The 20,966-nt window shown below is 48.9% G+C and overlaps 1 protein-coding gene and 1 non-coding gene across 4 annotated transcripts in view; both read left to right on the top strand.

Moving 5' to 3' along the window:
• DAPK2 (death associated protein kinase 2) overlaps window positions 1–18,057 on the top strand; it is a 118,358-nt gene extending 100,301 nt beyond the window's left edge. For 2 of the 3 annotated variants that reach the window (XM_043555203.1, XM_043555202.1), the window contains exons 8-10: window positions 620–772; window positions 1,789–1,834; window positions 3,330–6,890. In XM_043555203.1, the coding sequence (XP_043411138.1) occupies window positions 620–772; window positions 1,789–1,834; window positions 3,330–3,938 (808 nt within the window). In that variant the 3' untranslated portion in view covers window positions 3,939–6,890. Of the gene's footprint in view, window positions 1–619; window positions 773–1,788; window positions 1,835–3,329; window positions 6,891–14,734; window positions 14,825–14,933; window positions 15,018–17,426 lie in introns of those variants that run through there. The other variant, XM_043555204.1, reaches the window with a different exon arrangement.
• LOC122469867 lies at window positions 12,819–12,952 on the top strand. The gene has a single exon (XR_006293747.1). It is a non-coding gene; the product is annotated as a small nucleolar RNA SNORA5 (small nucleolar RNA).
• Window positions 18,058–20,966: the final 2,909 nt, after the last annotated feature.

A 20,966-nucleotide genomic window follows, 5' to 3' on the forward strand; every position in this document is an offset into this window, starting at 1 on the left:
TCAATCTCATGAATCATGAGATCATGACCTGAGCTGAAATCAAGAGTCAGAATCAAGAGTCAAAGCGCCCCTGAATGATACCTCTTGACAAACCCTGCAGGGGAACCTTACACACCCTTCTAGTCCCTACTGGTCCATATATTTCTGCATCTCTCAGACTCTGCTCAAGTTGCTCCCTTAGCCTAGAACACCTTCCATCTCCTCCTCTACTGACAACCTCTTCATTCTTCAGGACACAACTGATACAAATGTCAGTTCTCCCATGAAGCCTGCACTTGGATGTCCCCTCTGTCCTGTGCCCCCCTAGTCCTTTGTCTGGTCTTCCATTGTATTCTGCTTTGTTCTCTTTGGGATTATGAAGAGCCATGTCTCTGTTTCTTCCCCTCCTCTTTCGAGTTCCTTGAAGACACAGTTTCAGTCAAGAACTTAGTAGAAGCTCCGTTAAGTGTCTTGAATCGGACTCAGTTTGTTGAAAAGGCTGCTGACTGGCTGCCCAGAGTGGGCAGGCGGTGTTGCTGGGAGCCTCCCATCCCCATGCAATAGTATGAGTCAGGGTTCCCTGACTGTATCACCTCCACCTACTTTCCTATAGTCACGTGTTCCCTCTCTGTGTGCTCAGCCTAAGTGGAGCATCCCCTTTCCTGGGAGACACAAAGCAGGAAACGCTAGCAAATATCACAGCAGTGAGTTACGACTTTGATGAAGAATTCTTCAGCCAGACCAGCGAGCTAGCCAAGGACTTCATCCGGAAGCTTCTGGTGAAAGAGACCCGGTAAGGTGACAGAGAAAGGCACGGGCTTCTCAAGTACTGACCATCTCCTGTCCCCTCCCCCAAAGATGTGCTAGTCCATTCCTTCTTTGCCACAGGCTGCCATCCGCACCATTGTGGTCTAATCTGGGCAGGTGCTGAGAAGTGTGGATTAGCTGAGACTTGGCATTCATCTTGTTTGCTCAAGTCTTTCTGCTTTCTTTCCTGCCCAAATACAAATAACTCTGTGTGTGTGTGTGTGTGTGTGTGTGTGTGTGTGTGTGTGTGTTTGGAAGTCAGCCTAGGTTTCTCTAGGACACATTATCTTTTACAGTCTTTGAAAAGGAAAGTGGCAGAGTTTCCAAGCCGTTTCAAGTGGGAGTTGGGGAGGAGGCAGACTCAGAGGGGTCAGTAAGTGGGAGAATAGGAGACCTGTTGATCCTACCCCTCCTTAGGGCCCAGGGTGAGCCCTGTGGCCGAAGAGTCAAAGTAGGAGATAGGCAGGAAATTGTAAGGTGCCTGGTGCCAGAGCATGGACTAAATGGGGCAGGAGTGAGATCCACAGATTCTAGAAGGTCATGTCCTCTTGGTCCCACAGACTTCAGAGAGAGTGCAGGGGCCTGGTTTCCCCATCTAAGGGCGGTGCTAGGTCAGATCATAGTACCTGAGCAGGGAAGGGCAGAGAAGGGATCTGGGAGGCAAATAGAAAAACATAGACCAAAGGTTTAGCTGTGGAGAGCTAAAGCTCACAAGAACACTTATGACTTCCTAGAGTGTGGTGTTAAGCCCTTCAAGTTTGGGACCAGAGATGAGGGTTTATGTCATAATATCATTCTACTGAGGGGCCCGCCTGGGCCATTTTCTCTGGAATACAGGGAACTGAGCCCATTCCCCAGCCATCTCTGCATCCCCCCATTATTCTGGTTTGATAGAAGTGGTCAAAGAATGCCAAAATGCAGGTCTGACAAGAGTAAGAATGGAGACTGTCACTCTCAGCTTCTGTATTCATGGATTGTCATGTTTTCTGATCCTCATTGCAGGAAACGGCTCACAATTGAAGAGGCTCTCAGACACCCCTGGATCACGGTAAGGGCATGGTGTTGCGTTCCAGTGAGCGGGCAGGTCCCTGGTCTGCTGCCAGGGCCAGGAGGGGTGGCCAGATGCAGGCAGCCCATGGAAAGGCCTTTGCTAGAAACATCCACCCTGGGGCACAGATGAAATCCAGTTGGGGGGTGCCAACTGATCTGGGTTTGTTCAAACAGGTTTATAGGTTTATATTTATATTTCATGGGCTCAGGTGATATATGAAATGGAGCCCTCACAAACCTCAGTTGAAACCCTTTTCCTTTGGGGCCATCATAAAAAGTGTTCTTTGTCAGAGGGCATGTTGCTGTCATTCTCAAAGCAGTAATCAGGGCTCCCAAGTTGTAGATAGAAATCAATGACAATTAGAAATGTCAACTTTGTAACCAAGGCTCCTTCTTTCTGACTTTTGGGGCTCTGAATAAAGGATGACACTCCAACCAGTCAGCCAGCTTCTTTAGGCACCTTGAGACCTCAGGGAATGGGGCTCAGAGATGGAAGCCTGGTACGGAGGAGAGATGACCACCCTCTGGGCGATGCTGTTCCCTCTGGGGAGGTGGGGGGTACAGAGGGACTCCAGCCTGGCCTACTTTGTAATTGGGCTCCCAGCTACTGGTTTGTGGAGGGTCTTGCTCACAGTACAGTAAAGTGCTAGTTAAAGGCACTATGGCCAGGGGTGTCTGACTGCCTCACTTTGTAGAGCATGCAAATCTTGATCTTGGGGTTGGGAGTTCAAGCCCCAGTTTGGGCATAGAGATTACTTAAATTTAAAAAAAAAGGCACTTTGGTGGGGTGGAAATCAGGAGACCAGGATTCTGGCCCTACTTCTGCTAATTGATGAGATGTGCGCTCCTAGAGCATCACCAGATTTCCCATTCACCTGGAGGAAATCACTTGGATTGTTAAATGAGAGGCCTAGCCAGCTTGATCTGAGCATGCAGATCAGCACAGGTAGGGCTATGGAGGATGGAGAGCAGGGAGGGCTGGAGTGCTCGGGAGAAGGTCAGGTTCATCTGCTTGTTAAAGGGCCCTCTAGGTTTTGAGTGGGCCCAGAGCACAGAGCTAGGCAGCTTCTCGGGCTTAGCATGCTGAGTATTGCTGAGGCCCAGGATGCCACCTGGTCCTGAAGGAGAGAGGTCTCTCAGCCTCCCTCTGTCAGCCATGGCCTTGTCTGCTCCTGCCGTGGAGTGGATGCCTGCAGAGTCCTGGCTATAGCCTGCTTGTCTATGTGAGCACCTCTAAATGCTTTGTGTGTGGAGACCTTCTCTAATGGCCATGGACCACCCTGCCCTGAAGTGAGCATGGAGGCCGCACCCCTGTACTCTTCAGTCTTTTTTATCATCTGTGGGGATGCTCATCCCACCATGGTCCTCCCCATGGCCTGATGCATGCGGTGAATGCCTAAGAGGCTGCTTGTGTGCCTTCTTCCTGCACCTTGAACTGCGCTTTGGATTTGGCATCAACTTAATTCTGGCTGTTCTGTCTAAACACCCACCAGTCCAAAGGAGAAGTCAGAGCCCCGGAACAGCAGAAGACAGAGCCTGCCCAGCTGAAGACCAAGCGCCTAAGAGAATACACCCTCAAATGCCACTCAAGCATGCCTCCCAATAACACCTATGTCAACTTTGAGCGTTTTGCCCGTGTAGTGGAGGACGTGGCTCAGGTGGACCAGGGATGCCGTGCCCTGGCAGGGACCCATGACACCATCCAGGATGACGTGGAGGCTCTGGTCTCCATATACAATGAGAAGGAAGCTTGGTACCGGGAGGAGAGTGAGCGCGCCCGGCACGACCTCTCCCAGCTCAAGTATGAGTTCCGCAAAGTGGAGTCCTTGAAGAAGCTCCTACGAGAAGATATCCAGGTCACAGGGTCCAGCCTCGGAAGCATGGCCAGGAAATTGGACCATCTGCAGGCACAGTTTGAAGCTTTAAGGCAGGAGCTCTCAGCAGACCTACAGTGGATCCAGGAACTGGTGGGCAGTTTCCAGCTGGAGAGTAAGAACACAGATGGCCTGGGCTCCGTGTTCTGCAGGGACACCAGGGAGTCCCTAGTGGAGCAGCTCGACAGATCATGCAGCAAGGAAGTCTTGGCTGGCTTGAAACCCTGAGCACCAGAATCTAGTCAGTAATGCAGTCAGGATGATTTGCAGAAGCGTGTTCCCAAGTGCCCTGCCAGAGCATTAGCTAGAATTATCCTTAGGGTGTGTGTATGGAGTATAGCCCTCCACCCCCTTCACAGAATCCAGAATCAGAAAGGCGCTAGCTAGTTACTCATTCTGCACCTCCTCTCACCAACCTGGTTTTCTGGGAGGTGGCTGGTGGAGCAGCCAAGCTATTAAAACAATTGAGAATGAGTACCTCTCAGCCTACCCTTTTCCAGAGGGAGGATGGCTGGCCCTGGGGAGATGCTTGTAATTGATCTGTGATAATGGATTTCTTCACATCTCACCTCCCACCTATATGTCTTAATAAATTGCAGATCTTGGGTAATCTTTGAGCTAAGTAGGGATAACAATAAGCCAGTTTGGTGCTTTCCTGCTGCAGAAGGAGGAATTTAAAATGCACAGAAAAATATTACCTTTCATTTGCACTGACTTTTCACTTACCAAGCACCGTCTTTGATCTTTAAAAGAACTCCTTGAGCAGAAAGGTGGATAGTATTATTCTTGTTGTTGCTATTATTTCCATGTAACTGATGAGGAAATTGACTCCGAGAGGAAAAATGACTTACCCAAGGTCTTTCATAGCTAGTTGATGCAGATGAGACAGAAACCTAGGATGCCCGACCCTCATAAGAGGTATATGGAGAAATAGGGAGACTTTGCTATAAATATCCAGCTTAACATTACGGTTCAGCTCCAGAGGAAACGTTAGTAGCTTCATGTATTTATTTCATGTATTCTGACAGGTATAGGTGGAATGTCTCATACCTTTAAACGATTGTCCCAAGAAACAGGTCCTAGAAGATGCAGTTCTCTGTTCCCATCCAGCCCTGTCCCTGGCTGATTTTCAGCAGGATGGAAGGGGCAGTATCTCCCCCTTCTCCACTTTTCCCCCTTCTGACTGAGGGCCCCAGCCTTGTGTTAGAAATGAAGACAAAAAGGGACTCAACAAGAAGATCCCTTTTCTTATGTACTAGGGCATAGCCCTGAAAGGGCTGAGAAATTCCAGAGTGTTTAAGACTGGAAAGCACAAGCTCAGTGGTCCCTTCTTGACTCCAGGCTTCAAGCACACCTTCTTGAGGACTGTATTATGTCCTCTCCTTTTTCCTAAAGGAGGGACATCAGCCAGCTCATATGGACAGAGTGTGGGCCCAGCACTGTGCTAGAAGCTTGGGGGTGAGGGACCAGATTGTATCATTTCAAAGTTACTACACAGACTCACAGAACACTCTTGTCAGATAGGCAGGGTAAGTGTTATTCCCAATTTGGAATTGAGGAAACAGAGAGGATGTGATTTGCCCAAGGTCACTGTAGTGGCAAAAGTGGAGGCCTTCTGATGATACGTCTGTTGCCCTTTCTGCTTCCCCTAACTGCTCCAGGCTCCGGGAGTTTAGTCTTTAATTATAGGGCAGAGACACCCAGATTCATCCATATATCCATTGACAAATGTTTATTGAGCACCTGCCAGGCACTCAGCCTGGCACAGGGGATACACTATTGAGTGAAAACAGGCTCCTTTCCTGCCTTCATGGAGTTGACAGTCAGGTAAAGGATTCCAGCATTAAACAAGAACATTCTACAGATGTAGGGCTGCAGGTGGGATACACGCTATGAAAGAGAAGGATGTAGTGCTGCACAAGCATGCTATGGGGGTTTGATCTAGTCAGGGAAGGCCTCCCTGAGGTGGTGATGCTGGAGGTGAGGTCAGCTAAGCAAACCAGGGAGAAAGAAGTGTTCCTGACAGAGCTGTCATGCCAGGGCTCTGTGGTAGAGAGGGCATGGGAAGCTGAAATTGCACGGACAGAAAGCTGGAGGGCAGAGGATAAGGTGTGTATATGGTGTAGATGTGACTGGAGAGGATGCACGATCATTGGTACTTTGCCATATCAAAGAGCTCTGCCTTTATCCCAAGAGTCATAGGGAACCATGATGGGTGCTGGGCTAGTCAACAGCCTGATGTGCTGGGCGGGGGAGGGGATGTCCAGAGAGCAGCACAGATGGCAAGTGGTTTAGGAGGAGACATGAGATTTTGACCCCGTGCAGCCATTTTTTCAGAACCCTACCTCCTTTTCCATTATCATGCCAGATCATTTCAAATATTGTATATAGCATTGGTTACAGAAACTTTTTTCATCAAATATAAGAGACTATATTTCCATCAAATATAAGATGAGTTGTTATTTTATATACCAAAAATAAGAAAGAACAAAGCCAAGTGCAAGAGGAGACCGCTTCCCCTCTCCTCAAAGCTGGGATGCCCTCACTGAGAGGGTAAATGAGAAATAAAGCCACCATGCAAAAAGGGAAGGCAAGGAAACCTGAGTCTTTCACCCTTCATGCTAGATGGAGGGATGGAAAATCCCCCCTGACAAGAGGGGCCCCATGTGTGTGGAATTCACACAGGTTTGCTTTCTGAATTTGCACAATCAGTGTGCTCCAAAGGAACTTCAATTAGAGAATCTAATGTCATACAGTCTGAGGCTGAATGACCCCCAATGTCTGGCAGAAGCGGTGTGGTCATCTTCTGAAACACCTGCCTTTGTTTCAGACTGACAGTAATGACATAATGCCATTGATGGGAAAGAAGTCCTGATTTCAGAGATCCAAAACTGTGTATCTTGGGATCAATGGAAGATAGCAAAGCCCTTTTTCCTGTGCCTTGCCTGGGAGACTGGGTACAAGTGACCTGTCTACAGTCTCTCCAAGAACTTACTTGCCCTGTCATGAGATGTGATGTACTCATTTGGCATGAAGACACTGCAGATATTAAAGGTCCCTTTGGCTGTGTGTCAGTAGACCTTGACCTCATATAGCCAGATTTCCTCAGGAAAGGAAGCCCCCAATTGAATAACTCAGGTTAACTTTCTTGTGAAAGTCCAAATAAAATGCACTTAAAGGGGTAAGATGTTGAGGATGATTTGATTTGGAGAGACTGGAAACAGAGAGGGGAAGGTAGTTAGTTGAGAATCGTGGCATGAATCACTCACTGTTTGTACTGAGAGGTGGACCATCAGACACCTTCACTTTACAGCATTTGACAGGACAGGGCCTGCCTGAAGTCACCCAGCGGGTCATCCCCAAAGCCGGAGTCAGAACCATAAGTGATTCTCCTCACAGTAGTGGACTCATCTTCTCTGTGATCATATCTAGTCATTACTAACTATTTATTATTTAGGTGTTTTATAAGCAGACCCTTTTCTGTACTAAGAGTTTCCAAAAACAAATCGAAATAAACTAAGAAGCGCTCCCAAGTCTTTCAGGGAAGGTGGAGGAGGAGACCATGACCTTCCTCTGTCCCCTGGCCAGTCCAACTCTCCTCACCCTTTGGCATCAGAACCTGATACTGAGGGGGAGCCCAAGGAGGCCTGTGGAATATCAGAGAATCCACCTGACTCCCCACCACATGTTCACAGCTGGCATTTTAACAGTGGAGTCAAGGGTAGGGTGGGGCTGACAGTGGCCTGAGGGGGTGTCAAGAGGGGAATGTTTCACTGGCACCTAGAGGGAGGAAGGCCTGGGGTGGGGGTGGGGGGCTGCTGCTAGGCCCATCTGCCATAAAGGAGGAGTTTTCATTTACCAGGCAGTGAGAGGTTGGCCTCTGTGCTCTGTGCAAATGCCACCCTGGGCTGTTGGGGAGGGCAGGCTGAGTGTGTGACATCTTCCTGATCATGGGTTCCCAAGGAAGCTGGAGAGTCGGCACCTTGGGAAGGCAGCAGCCTGTCCCTGCTCTGAGCCGAATGCCCATGGCACATGGTAACTCAGCTTTGTGTTAGGAAAGGTGGAAAAGGTGTGGTAACAGGTGATTCTGCAGCTGTAGGAGGCTGGCAGAGAAGGGATGGGGCGGAGTAATAATGACAAGAGAAGCCAGTCTCCCCCATGAGTCCTCTCCTCACATCACCCACCCTCCCTTAGAGGTGATTATGAAGATGGTGGCTTCCCACCTCATTCCGTCATGCAGCAGTCGGCCCATGTGGGAGGTAGCTGTGTGCCCTGCACCCACCCCCACTGCCAGCCTCTGTAAATGTCTGTGGGACTGAATGGCCTTTTCTCCTTTGTCTGTGAAACTCTTGGCCTGTGGAGAAGATTCTTTGCTCTGTAGAGGAAGACCCAGCAGTGGGTACATTTGAGGAGCAGAAGGGGCCAGTTCATTTGAACAAACACTGATTGTGCTCTGGCTCTGAAGGGAGGTGACAGATAAGGACAAGACAGCCCCTGAATAAAAGACTCAGTGTCTGGAACAGTTGGGGACCCCAGTTGGGAGATGGGAAAGGCCATGAGAAGTGGTAAAATAGAGGTACCTAGTATTCCAGAAGACGGGAGAGAGATGAATTCTGACTGAGAAAGAGTAAGAGGGGCATCAGGGGGCAGAAACGTTCTCAGGGAAGGTCCCCCCTCCAACATCTCCTTCCCAAGCCATAGCCTGTGGAGAAGGTGCCACGGAGAATTTGGAGGTGGGGGTGGGGATGAGCGTGAGCACAGATTGGGATCAGGAGCCAGGAACTGTTAAGTGGAGATAAAGAGGAGATTTATAGAGACTTAACAGAGGGCAAGTTTTTGTTTCGAATTTTTTGTTATGGGAGATTCTCATCAGTATCCAGAATGTTACAGTGAGTTCCCTGTGCCTGTTACACAGCTTTGACAGTGAGCGAGTCATGGCCAGTCCTCTCCCATTCATCTGCACCACGGCTTTTTCTGGAGTATTTTAAAGCAAACTTTGGACTTACTTAACTTAAATTCCTCAGTATGAATTTCTAAGCACTTTTTTTTTTTTTTTAATTTTTTTTTTCAACGTTTATTTATTTTTGGGACAGAGAGAGACAGAGCATGAACCGGGGAGGGGCAGAGAGAGAGGGAGACACAGAATCAGAAACAGGCTCCAGGCTCTGAGCCGTCAGCCCAGAGCCCGACGCGGGGCTCGAACTCACGGACCGCGAGATCGTGACCTGGCTGAAGTCGGACGCTTAACCGACTGCGCCACCCAGGCGCCCCAGCACTTTCTTTTTAATATGACTTCTGTGCCATTATCACGCCTGACAGAAACCAAGAATAATTCCTTAATATCATGTGGATACACATTCCATAATCCCATGTCCCCACTTTTCGCAAGGATGTCCTGTTGTAGTTTGTTCAAATCACGATCTAAACATAGTCCACACTTGGCATTTATTTGGTGGTTACATCTCTCAGGTCTCCTGTCTCCTGTAACCGTCCAGGAGGGAGAGCTTTTGAAGCTTTTCCTGGGGACAAAAAATTTCTCAGAAAACTGAAGGTCCTGGGGCACCTGGGTGGCTCAGTTGGTTAAGCAGTCGGCTCAGGTCATGATTTCATAGTTTGTGGTTTCGAGCCCTACACTGGGCTCTGTGCTGACAGCTTTGGAGCCTGGAGCCTGCTTTGGATTCTGTGTCTCCCTCTCTCTCTGCCCCTTCCCTGCTTATGCTCTGTCTCTCTGTCTCTCAAAAGCAAATAAACGTTAAAAAGAAAGAAAGAAAGAAAGAAAGAAAGAAAGAAAGAAAGAAAGAAAGAAAGAAAGAAAGAAAGAAAAGAAAAGAAAAGAAAAAACTGAAGGTCCTGGAAAGAGGATTAAAAGGGCTGAGACCTAACTAAGAAAAGTGAGACCAGGCCGGGCAAGGAAAGGGGCATTTCCACGTGTTTCCATTGGCTTCTTCTAGGTATAAAACAACCGGCAGGGACGCAGCCCTTCTATAGCTCTCCCCACCCATATATAAGGAACTTGACACTCAGGCCCCCTTCAGCCTCACTTGTTCCTTTCCTGGGAAAACTGGGAAGTGAGGCCAGCAGGGCCCAGGCTCTAGCCAGCAAAAGGGGAAGTTGGAGATGCAAACTATGGAAAGACTCCATTAAGGGAGACTGGTGGGGGAGGCAGAGTGGCAGACTGAGGCAGCAGAGGGGTGTGGGTACTCAGGTGTCCCTGGCTTCCAGTGGAGGACGGGGCTGGAGAAATGGCATAGTTGGAGGTTTGAGAAGTTGCGATCTGTTTGCAGTTTTCTAGAGGAGGCCTGATATTGAGAGAAAAGCTGGAGTGCCTCTTCGGTAAAGCCAGGCTTCCTTTTTTATGCCCAGGGGAATGGCTGTTGTTCCATCTCCCTGCTCCGTGGACGTGGGTGTTGACCTGGCACACCCCTCGTACTGTTTCAAAGCCGTTTGCATCTCCGTAAACAAAACCTGACTCAGTCGGTGTTCTGTCTTCTTGACTCGCTTCCCAACATTTTTCTGAGAGACTAAACATGCTCCTAGGAGCCTGGTCAGAATCGCCCATACTCTCTGCCCAAAGGACAACAGGCTTAGAAGGTGGGCACTGTCTGTTTGCAGAGAGGGCCGGGCTAGGAGGAGGCAGAACCCAGTCCCACCCTACTGACACCCCTAATTTAATCAATGGTGTTGCTGCCACTTTCCTTCTGGGAACAGATTTCACTGCAGAATTTATGTCTCTGACTTTCAAGGATTAGATGGTATCAGCATTTGCTTGAGCCTCTTAGCAACCAAAGAGGCCCATTGATTAGGAAAGGCCAGCCTGATGGATTTATAGCCTGGGTGGCCTCCTTCTCAGAGTTCATGCTGTTTTGTGGAGCACATAGAGCCCTAGAGGTAATTGCATCACATCCCCTTAATGGCCTCTGGGAATGATCCCCCCTCATATTTTAGTTGGGCCTCGTGGCTCCACTGCTGGACTAGTTGGAAGGTAGGATTCTTATTAATGGGATTCCTCTAACTGCATGTTGACTTTCCGCCCACGGGGTTCAGGCATCTCTCTTCTGCAAGAGTGTCAATCAGTAAGTGGATAAAAAGAGGTCCGTACTCTTCTAGAGTCTACCGATCCCACCTCATCAAACTCCAAGCAAAGTGCAAGTGTCCCCTGCGAGGGTTAGGCTCAAAAGTGAATCACAGACAATGGTGAATTTAGAGGTAGAAATGTTCTGTGAGTTGGGAAGGCAGGAAATCACCCTGGAAAGGAGATACCCGTTGCTGGGAGGTACAGGAGAGGGAGATTAACACAGAACAGGGGCACCTGGGTGGCTCAGTCAGTTAAGCGTCTGACTTCGGCTCAGGTCCTGATCTCATGGTTCGTGAGTTCGAACCCTGCATCAGACTCTGTGCTGACAGCTCAGAGCCTGGAACTTGCTTCAGATTCTGTGTCTCCCTCTTTCTCTGTCCCTCCCCCGCTCATTTTCTCTGTCTCCCTTGAAAATAAATAAGCAGTAAAAAGTTAAAAAAAACAACAACAGAACAAACAAATACAGAATCAAATGTCAGGTAGCCACAAGTGCTATGAAGAAGTAGGGCGCAGGCACAGTGAGTTGTGTGGGGGCAGTTGGGATGCTATTTTATATAGGATGGTCAAGGGAGGCCTCCCTGAGGAGGTGACATTTGAGCAAAGACCTGAACAAAGTGACCAAGTGAATATATGAAGGAGCAAGGGCAAAGACCCTGAGATTTGGGGCTCCTGGGCCAGCAAGCAGACTGTGTGATGGGAGACACAGCAACAGAAAGGAGACAGGGAGGAAATCGGTTGGAGAAAAACCCAGATGGTACAGGCCTCGGGGGTCTGGATGAGCTTGTTGGGTTCCATCAAGAGTGCCAGGAAGCTGCCGGAAGGCTTTGATACCAGAAAAGTCAGGCTCTGCCCTCTTTTGCATCTCCCCTCAGGTGAGACCTCGACCCAGGGCTAGGCTTGCAGGTGCGGCAGAGGAAGTGAGAGGCAGTTAAGGAAAGAGCTGCGAGACCTGGGCCTGATGGTCCCCTCAGCGCCCTCGTCTTTTTCTCTGTCTTCCTTGTCCCCTCCTCCCATTCTCTGTCACTCTTTGGCACAAAGAGTGTTTTAGTTTGGGAGGATGAACAGCCCCTGGCTTTCTCGTACCCTGCTCCATGTCAGGGTTGTACGCATTTTCCTCCCTGTTCCCTGACCCCAACAGAAGTCTGCTGGCTCCCAGGTGGAGTTGTGTGGAGTCGTGGTGTCATGGCTGCCGATCCAGGTGCCCGGGGCCTCTCACTGGCAGGAGCAAGCAGGTCCCAGGTCCTAGGATCTCATTCCAGTGTCTCTTCAGCAACTCGGGGAAACAATTTAGCTATACAACTGTTAAGCACCCACTGGTGTATGCTCTGGGTGGGGAGGAGATGGGCCAGAGGACATTGACAAAACCATGAAGAAAATTCTTTCTGTGCCTTCAAGTTGTTTTTCATTAGTGAGACGACCCCACCGCAGAGCTGGCCGAAGTCAGTGAGAAATATTGAGGGAGCCCACATGTGTTTCTGTCATGGCAGGGAGAGAGACATTGCTTTTTGGAAGTTGTCTTGGAGGAGGTCACGTTTGGACTGGGCTTTGGAACACACGGAGGACTTCCAGGAGCACGGGGGTTGGGTGAACATGGAAAATGGCTTCTGCCAGAAGATTTTAAGTCCCGAGCGGTGCGGGCCAGCTGTATGCACTGGCTTCCCGGGTGCCGAGCGCCATGATGGAAAATAAACAAAAATGGAGGAGAGCTCCCAGTGTGGATGGGAGACAAGACCAGCACTCAGGAGTCCGTGAGCTATGTCACTCAGCATTCAAGGGGGGGGAGGGGGGCGCGGCAAATGAGGCATTGCTGTGAGGAGGCTGTCGGAGCAGAGAGAAAAATTGAGCTGGATGGGACCACACGTATCATCCTGGGCAGTTCATTTGTTGAGACCACAGAATTCTTTTGAGAATGGATGAAATCTGTCAGCTCTCCTCAGAAGAGACGTATATCTGTACACATGCATTCAAGTGAAATATTTATTAAGATATAATTCACATACCATAAAATTCATCATTTAAAAGTATGCAAGTCAAGCAGCCGTGTCAAATTCAGGGCCCGCCCGTCCGTGGCAGGTGCCGGCCCGAAAGGCTGCCACAGAAACACCGCGGCTCATGGGCCCTGATCCTCTGTGCTGGGCCTCAGGGATAAATTCGGTCACAGACACCAAGAGAAAAATAAATAAATAAAATAAAAGTATGCAAGTCAGTAGTCTTTAGTATCTTCACAAGGTTATGCAATAGTCATCACCCTCTTACTCCAGGACAATTTGTCACTCCAAAAAGAAACCTCATACCCTCTCAGAGGCCTCTCCCACCCTCCCCTCTCTCCAGCCCCGGCAACTACTAATCTGATTTCTGTCTCTATCGATTTGCCTATTCTGGGCATTTTATGCAAATAGAATCATACAGTGTGTGGCCTCTTGTGCCTGGCCCCTTTCACTCAACATAATGTCTTCAAGGTTCATCCACGTTGTAGCATGTGTCAGGACAGTGGACGCTCGAACAACCCAGGTTTGAACTATGAGGGTCCACGTTCATGTGGATATTTTTTATGAATACAGTATAGCACTGTAAATGTATTTTCTCATCCTTACAATTTTCTTAATAATACTTTCTTTTCTCTAGCTTACTTTTTTTGTGAGAATACAGTATGTGAAATATAGAACATATAAAATATTTGTCAGTCTGCTGTTTATGTTATCGGTGAGGTTTCCAGCCATCAGGAGGCTATTAGTAATTAAGTTGTGGAGGAGTTAAAAGTTATATTGTGGATTTTTGACTGCATGGGAATTCAGTGTCCTGACCCTGCATTGTTCAAGGTCAACTGTACTTCATTCTTTTTTATGAATAATATTTCTGAATTATATTCCATTGTATGGATATATTCCATTTTGTCTATCATCAGGTGATGCACATTTCAGCTGTTTCCATTTTTTGGCTTTTATGAATAATGCTGCTCTGAACATTCATGTATAAGTTTACATGCTAAAATTTGCAGAGCATTTCAGGAGGTTCATAGAACCTCTGAAACCCATCTCTGGATCTAGGAAAGCCTGTTTTACAGAAAGAGAGGAATTCAAGAGAGAATGGAGTCATCGAATTGTCTGCTTAAATATGTCCAGTTTTTTATGTCAATTATGTTATCCCCATAAAACAGATGAGAAAACCGAGGCTCAGAGAAGCCATGCCAGGCTTGTTGGAGAAGCCAGGATTTAAGCTGAGCTTTGACTGCCAAGCTGTGAAAGGCAATGATATATCCCATCTCCTCTCAACCTCCACCGAAGCCCCTATTTCCTTCAATTTACTTTTTTTGTTGTTGTTTGTTTTTAAATGTTTATTTATTTTTGAGAGAGAGAGCGAGCACAAACGGGGGAGGGGTAAAGAAGAGAAGTGGGGACAGAGGGTCTGAAGCGGGCTCTGTGCTGACAGCAGCGAGCCCAATGTGGGGCTCAAACTCATGAACTGTGCGATCATGACCTGAGCCGAAGTCAGACACTCAACTGACGGGGCAACCCAGGCAACCCCTTTCAATGTACTTTTGAATGGGGTATTAAGCTTCTGTTTGCCAACAAAGCATCTGTTTTGCTAAGCCCAGAACCAGCCCAGTGCACAGTGGGCATCCTAGACTGCTGCCCAATGACCCTTCCCTAAAGTGAGCTGTGACTGAAGGCCCTGCCTCTCATTCTTCCCCTCTGGGGGGCCGATTCTCCAGCCCAGCCAGAGTGTGTATCCGGCTGCGGTAATAATAGCTCAGGGGCACCAGGGCCGTCTCCTGAACAGCTGAGACATCTGTAACCCTTGCCCTGAGTGTGTTGTCCCTGTGCATGCCCTGCCCAATGAGGAGGCGCCAAAGTCAGGCTAACGATGGCATGTGGTCGGGGGTGTGGAGAAGGGGGTGGCTGCCGACCCAAGCCCTGTGTCAGCCACCATGCTCTGCTTTGTCTCCCAGCCGGTGGACAACCAGCAAGCCCTGGTCCGCAGGGAGTCTGTGGTCAACCTGGAGAATTTCAAGAAGCAGTATGTCCGCAGGCGATGGAAGGTGTGTCAGGGTTCAGGGGTGGGGGGCAGGGGGCACCGGTGGGTTCCTGGTTCCCTCCAGGGTCCCTGTGCACATTCTCACCAGGCAGTTCCTTTTCTGTCTCCCTCAGCTCTCCTTCAGCATCGTCTCCTTGTGTAACCACCTCACCCGCTCCCTGATGAAGAAGGTGCACCTGAGGCCGGATGAGGACCTGGTAGGTAAATGCAGTGTTGTCTTGCTGGGTGGAATTCTGGGGTGGCCTGCAGCTTGGGGATGGGAGGGAGCAGGTGGGCCCTAACTGTTTCCCACCAGTTCTGCTCATCCTGTCCTCCGCGTGTGTGATGGGCAGAGGCTGCATATTCCGGGACACCGCTGGGGTGGTGCTGGGTGGGGGGCCTCCGATGGGCAGCATGAGCTCCTGGAGGATCTTGCATCCTTTCCTGGTTCACCTTCAAAGGTACTGCTGCTCCCCCTGAGGACTTGTAGCCTGTTGGAGCCTTGAGGACTCTGAATAATAAAATCACCACAGTTAATCCACAATTTATACCTGGCAATCCAAAGATCTGCTGTAGAATGGGAGCTTAATATTCATTTTTCAATTTTTCCATTTCTGTTTTGGTTTAGATTGCCAATAATAATAATAATAATAATATTTAGATGATATTTGATTAGCTTGCTACTGTTTTGTGTACATTTAAAATGAGGAACTTATATTGGTCAAGAGCGTGGCTTCTGGAACCAGACTTTCAGGATTCACATCTGCCACTTACTAGCTGTGTGACCTTGAGGAAAATACTTAACCTCTCTGTGCTGAAATGCTGTCACTTGTAAAATGGGGTTAACAACAGTTCCTACCTCATAGAGTCGTCACAAGGATTGAATGATGACATATTCTTAGAGCCTGGCATTATATGTGCTTAATATGGATTAGCGGTGATTCTTGTGTAAAATCTCCCTGTAGACTTTAAAGTGCAGTGCCAGTGCCTCAGAAGGCAGTGTTAGTGTTTAGACAATAGAGGTGCTCTGGACAGATGTTCCCCAGTAGTCGTCAAATGTGGTGAGGCCCCAGAGATGTCTGGGATGGCACAGGTCAGGACAGAGGCGACTCCTGTTCAGGAAGAGCGGCTGCCTGAGATGGGTGGGCAGCCAACGCTGAGCAGCCTCAGGACATACCACGCTCGCACTCGGGCTGCATCCCAGGACCTGGCACGGTGACTCTCTCCCCCCACCCCCAGGAGGGGATCCTCTTTCTTCAGCCTAAGCTCTTGTTGATTCTTGCTCTTGCTTTAAGGATTTATGGCTCCAGAGGCCCAAAACAACTGTATGGCTTTGGCCAAGACATGTCCCTTCTCTAACTGCTTTCCTCATCTGCTATTCAAAGGGACTGGACTGTCCCTCTGAAAATCCCTGCTAATGACAGGCAGTCTTTCCCCCAGCTTACTTTTTCATTGTTTGGCTGTGACTCATGCTACAAAGTTGCTATTCAGCAGAGCTTGAGTTATTTTTATTGTTCTAGCCAGGCTTGGTCCAGGATGGATTTGGCTTAAGTTGATCTTGACCTTGGATTTCCAACTGGCTTATGCCAGGGGAAGGAGAGAAGGCTCTGGGAAGGAACATGGCACATGAGTTGCTCTGAAAATTCAGGCCATGGAGAGAGAGGACTAGAGGATAATTAGAAAGAATTTGTATTTCTTTCTTAATTTTTGTCCTTGTGCAAATACTTAAGAACAGTCCTCTTTTTATTCAAACACTCAGCATCATCAGTTCAATAGCTTGTTCTACAGGTGGAGAAGGAAGGCTTGGGTCCCAGACATCTATTCTACAGTTTTCCAAAAGGGAATTTCCTTTAAATAATAATAATAACAACAACAACAATAATTAGTAGGTCCTTTTTTTCAGAGAGCCTTAAATTTGAACATCTGACAGCAGATGTTTTATGACACACTTAAGTCTTTCTGATTGGTGCCTCTTTTAATAGATGTTAATAATTTGATTAGACTGATGTGACTGAATGAAAAAGTAATGACCTCCAGGATGGCTGCCTTGACTCTGGTTTAGCCATGGAATGCACTTTACTCTTTTCCTCTTTCATAAAGATGGAGCACAGAGGCCCTGTCCCTGGCAAGGCTTGCCAAAGGTGCGGCCTCAGCCAGTCAGAGCAGAGGGGGTGTGGAACAGTGGCCATCAGAGCTCGGGGAGGTCCCTGTGGCTCATCCCTGCTTCCCGTTCTCTCCAGGCTGAGTTCAGGAGGCCACTCAACCCACAGAGCATGTATCCAAGTGGGCTTGATTATGTGGCAGCTACAGAGAACATCAGATACCATTTTCATTATTATGATGATGATTTGGCTTCTCTTGGTGCCTGGTTTCCCCTAGAAGCACTACCTGCTTTCCTTCCTCCTGGGATGGAGGCCTCAAGGCAGTGGTCTGGCCCCGTTTCCAGGTCCCTCCCTACCCCCACCCAATCCACCCCCCAGACTCTGGACAAAGTAACAGCCTTCGCCTCAACATCCACTTCCCTGGCTTGCAGGCCCCTGGCCCAGGTGCATAGGCCCAGGCTGCCCAGCACAACTCCATCCCTGGCCTCTCGTGACGCTCTTGCCCTGGGCTTCTCTTTTTCCCAGAGGAATTGTGAAAGTGACACAGAGGAGGACATCGCCAAGAGGAAAGCTCTCCACCCTCGGAGGAGAAGCAGTACCTCCTAGCTGGCCCGGCTCTCTCCTTGCAGACTCCGGGTCTCCGCTTGTCACCAGCACCTAGGCATTCTGCGTCCCTGAAGACTTTGCAAGACAGATGGGCCTGCAGGGCTCAGAAGAATTTCCAGGGGAGCCAAGAACCCCTGGGAGCGGTGGCTGTCTCCTATGAAGGAGGCTCCGGCATTCCCAAAGCTCTTATTCTCCAGAAAATGGCTTTCGCCTGTCTGCCGACCTCAGAACCTGGGCTGAGGTGTGGACTTGAGAAAATGACGCAAATGAACGTCATCATCACGGGGGAAGGTCAGACTCAGGCAGGTTTTTCTCACAGGATGAGGGAGTTCAGAGCTAGCCTGGTCAAAAATTACACCAGAAAGACAGAGACCTCCCCCATGGGAGCAAGACAAGTGAGTGAAGTGAATCTTAGGGTGTGAGGGACCAATCTTGTGACCTCCCAGAACCCACATGGAATCAGCCTGTTGGGCAGACCAACATATTTGACCTTCTAAAGCAGCCCACTGTATTGTAATTTTTTTTAATTTTTATTAAACTTCTGGTTTTACCTGGTGCTTGGCTTCTTTTAGGGCTATCCCCATCCGGTTTTCTTTTTTTTTTTTTTTTTTTTTTTAAATTTTTTTTTTTTCAACGTTTATTTATTTTTGGGACAGAGAGAGACAGAGCATGAACGGGGGAGGGGCAGAGAGAGAGGGAGACACAGAATCGGAAACAGGCTCCAGGCTCCGAGCCATCAGCCCAGAGCCTGACGCGGGGCTCGAACTCATGGACCGCGAGATCGTGACCTGGCTGAAGTCGGACGCTTAACCGACTGCGCCACCCAGGCGCCCCGCCATCCGGTTTTCTTTAGCTCAGGTGCCTATGAGTCCGGGGGAGCCCCCAAGGTTGGGGTGCTGAGTGGACAGTACCTCAGAAGGTCACACTGAACCATGCCCTCTGGACTGTAGGGCACCTGCCTTCCATATCCTTCCTTAAGGGTTTCGATCCCCCCAGATCAGTGCAGATACAGCATATAATGCCTGCACCACCTCTGCCACTACTCCTATCACTACTGCTGATACGGGCTTGATTGTGTCTCCCAACCTCTAGTACCACAGAATATGACTGTATTTGGGAAGAGGATCTTAAAGAGGTAATCCAGTTAAAATGAGGTCATTGGGATGGGGCCTGGTCCAATGTGCTGGTGCCCTTACAAGAGGAAGAGACTAGGACATCAGAGAAAGACCATGTAACAACACAGGGAGAAGACAGCCAGCTACAAGGTAAGGAGAGGGGCCTCAGAAGAAAATAACCCTGCCAGTACCTCGATCTCAGACTAAGGGCCTCAAAAGCTATGACAAAATAAATTCCTGCTGTTTAAGCCACCGGTCTGTGCCACTTTGTTAGGGCAGTCCCCAGAAATAAATACACCTGCCAACGATGGCCAAGACAGGGGCGGGGGACTTTTGAAAGATGTAGAGGAAGAAGGGCAGAGAAACCCACAGGGAGAAAGGAGAGGAAAAGAGGTGGGTTACGTGGACCCTGGGGTGAGCATGGTAAGGGAACCTTAATGAAATGGAAATCTGGGCCCTGCTTTCCAGGTCGAATGAATGGTGATGCTGACCAGAAACCCAAGAGAAGGTCCTTAGAAGCCAGAGGTCAGGGTTGAGGCACTGAGGCTGAGAAAGTATGTGAGAAGAGATGGGAAGAAAGGGTAAGTTTTGGAAGGTGAATGGGGCAAAGGAAAAAAGAAAAGAAAAGGCCCAGGGAACAGGGAGTCATCCTTTCCCTTTGTCAGCAGCAGGTTTGAAGCCAGGGGGCCAAACTGCCTTCAGCTAGTGCATGGATCCAGAGCAAAATGGCCCCACAGGCACAGAAAGGCAGTCCAGTTTCAGAAAAGCTTCCAGAGAGAAAGGGAGCGGACCTGCCGGCGTGTTGAGGAAGTCCTGCAGCTGACCTGTAGTTCCTGGGTGTCCCCAGTTCTCGGGCAGGACCAGCTCTGTGCCTCGCAACAGCCTCTGGAGGATGGCTGATGCTGGGAGCCACGTTCAAGGCCCCTGGGCCTGTGAGGGGCTCTTGGCTGTGGCTGGGGGGAACAGGGGCTCAGTGGGAGCTCCTGGGAAGTAAAGTGTGGTAGTGGGGGGACTTTGAGGATGCCTCCAGGGGCCAGCAGCCAGAAAAAGCCAGGCGCCCATGCCACTCCCATAGAGAGTCTCAGTCCCTGTGACCTCTCTGCTGGCAGATGGCGGGTACCCTCCAGGTGTGAAGATGAGGGGAGCAGCTGGCCCATGGGAACCAGGTATGTTGGGTTAGCTCTGAAGAAGGATGTGTTGGCCAGCTGACACTTCAAGGCCGAAAGAGACCACAGTGTGCTCTGAGGCGGATGGAATTTTCCAGTGACGAAAGCTGTGCTCGGTTAAAAGGCAAGTCTTCAAAGAGATCTGAGGGAGCCCTGCCCCGGAGTGTTTGCCTGTGTGTTTGCAGGATGCCACATTAATATTTCACAAATGCACACATAAATATTTTAGCGCACTGTGTTTTAATGTCAATCTCACCAGCTTTCCTGACTCCAGATCTTAGAGTGCACTTGCCTTTTCCAGTCACGTACTTATTTGCTGAAAACCTTACTTTGGAAGCAAATAAAGGCCCTATCATAAGAGGTGAACCACAAAATTTCTATGAGAGAAAAGTCAAGCCCTATGATGTATGGACATGTGGGTACATGTGAAAAGTGCTGAATTGAGGAATCACAAGGAATCACAAGGAATTATCGGGCAGAGGATTGTACAACTTTCTTTCCATCTGGTTCCCAGCTTGTCATCCCGACATTGTTCTGTTCACTGTAGCTGGACCCCAAAGAATAATGTCTTCTTTGGTGGTCTGTTGAGAGGATCCCATTCTAAGCAAACCTTAATGGGCTGAGGGATGGGAGCAGTTGAAGAGTTGTGAACAATGGGTAATTGACATTTCAAAAAGCAGAAACACAGTTGGTGACCTTCCACTAATAGTTTCTTCCTGTTTTTCCCTTTCCCCCACCAGTTCTGTCTCCCCCTCCTTCCATTAGCAAGTCATAATATATAGCTGAAGTACATACTTTAGTAATGTCTTCACTTACTGAATAAAATTCATGTTCCCAGTTCTTAATCTAAAAACAGTTGATTATATTATCTAGGGAGAAGTAATTTTGTAAGGATTCCCCACCCCCACCCTCCCACCCCCGGACCAGTGATCTCCACCCCTGAGCTAGAAGAAAAATAAGAGGAAAAAAAAAACAACAGAGCTCACAGTAATTTTTAAAAACCTGTTCCGCAGGAGGAACACTTGACATACAGGCTTTCACTAAACCCTCTGCATAACCTTGTCAGGGGAACAAGAACCCCATTTATATAGATGAGGAAGCTGAGACTCAGCAGAGTTAAGAAATTTGCATGCAATCACACAGCTTGAGTACTTGGGATCTAGATTTCAGCCCAGTTT

Source organism: Prionailurus bengalensis, chromosome B3, assembly GCF_016509475.1.
Source record: "Prionailurus bengalensis isolate Pbe53 chromosome B3, Fcat_Pben_1.1_paternal_pri, whole genome shotgun sequence".
Lineage (NCBI taxonomy): Eukaryota > Metazoa > Chordata > Mammalia > Carnivora > Felidae > Prionailurus > Prionailurus bengalensis.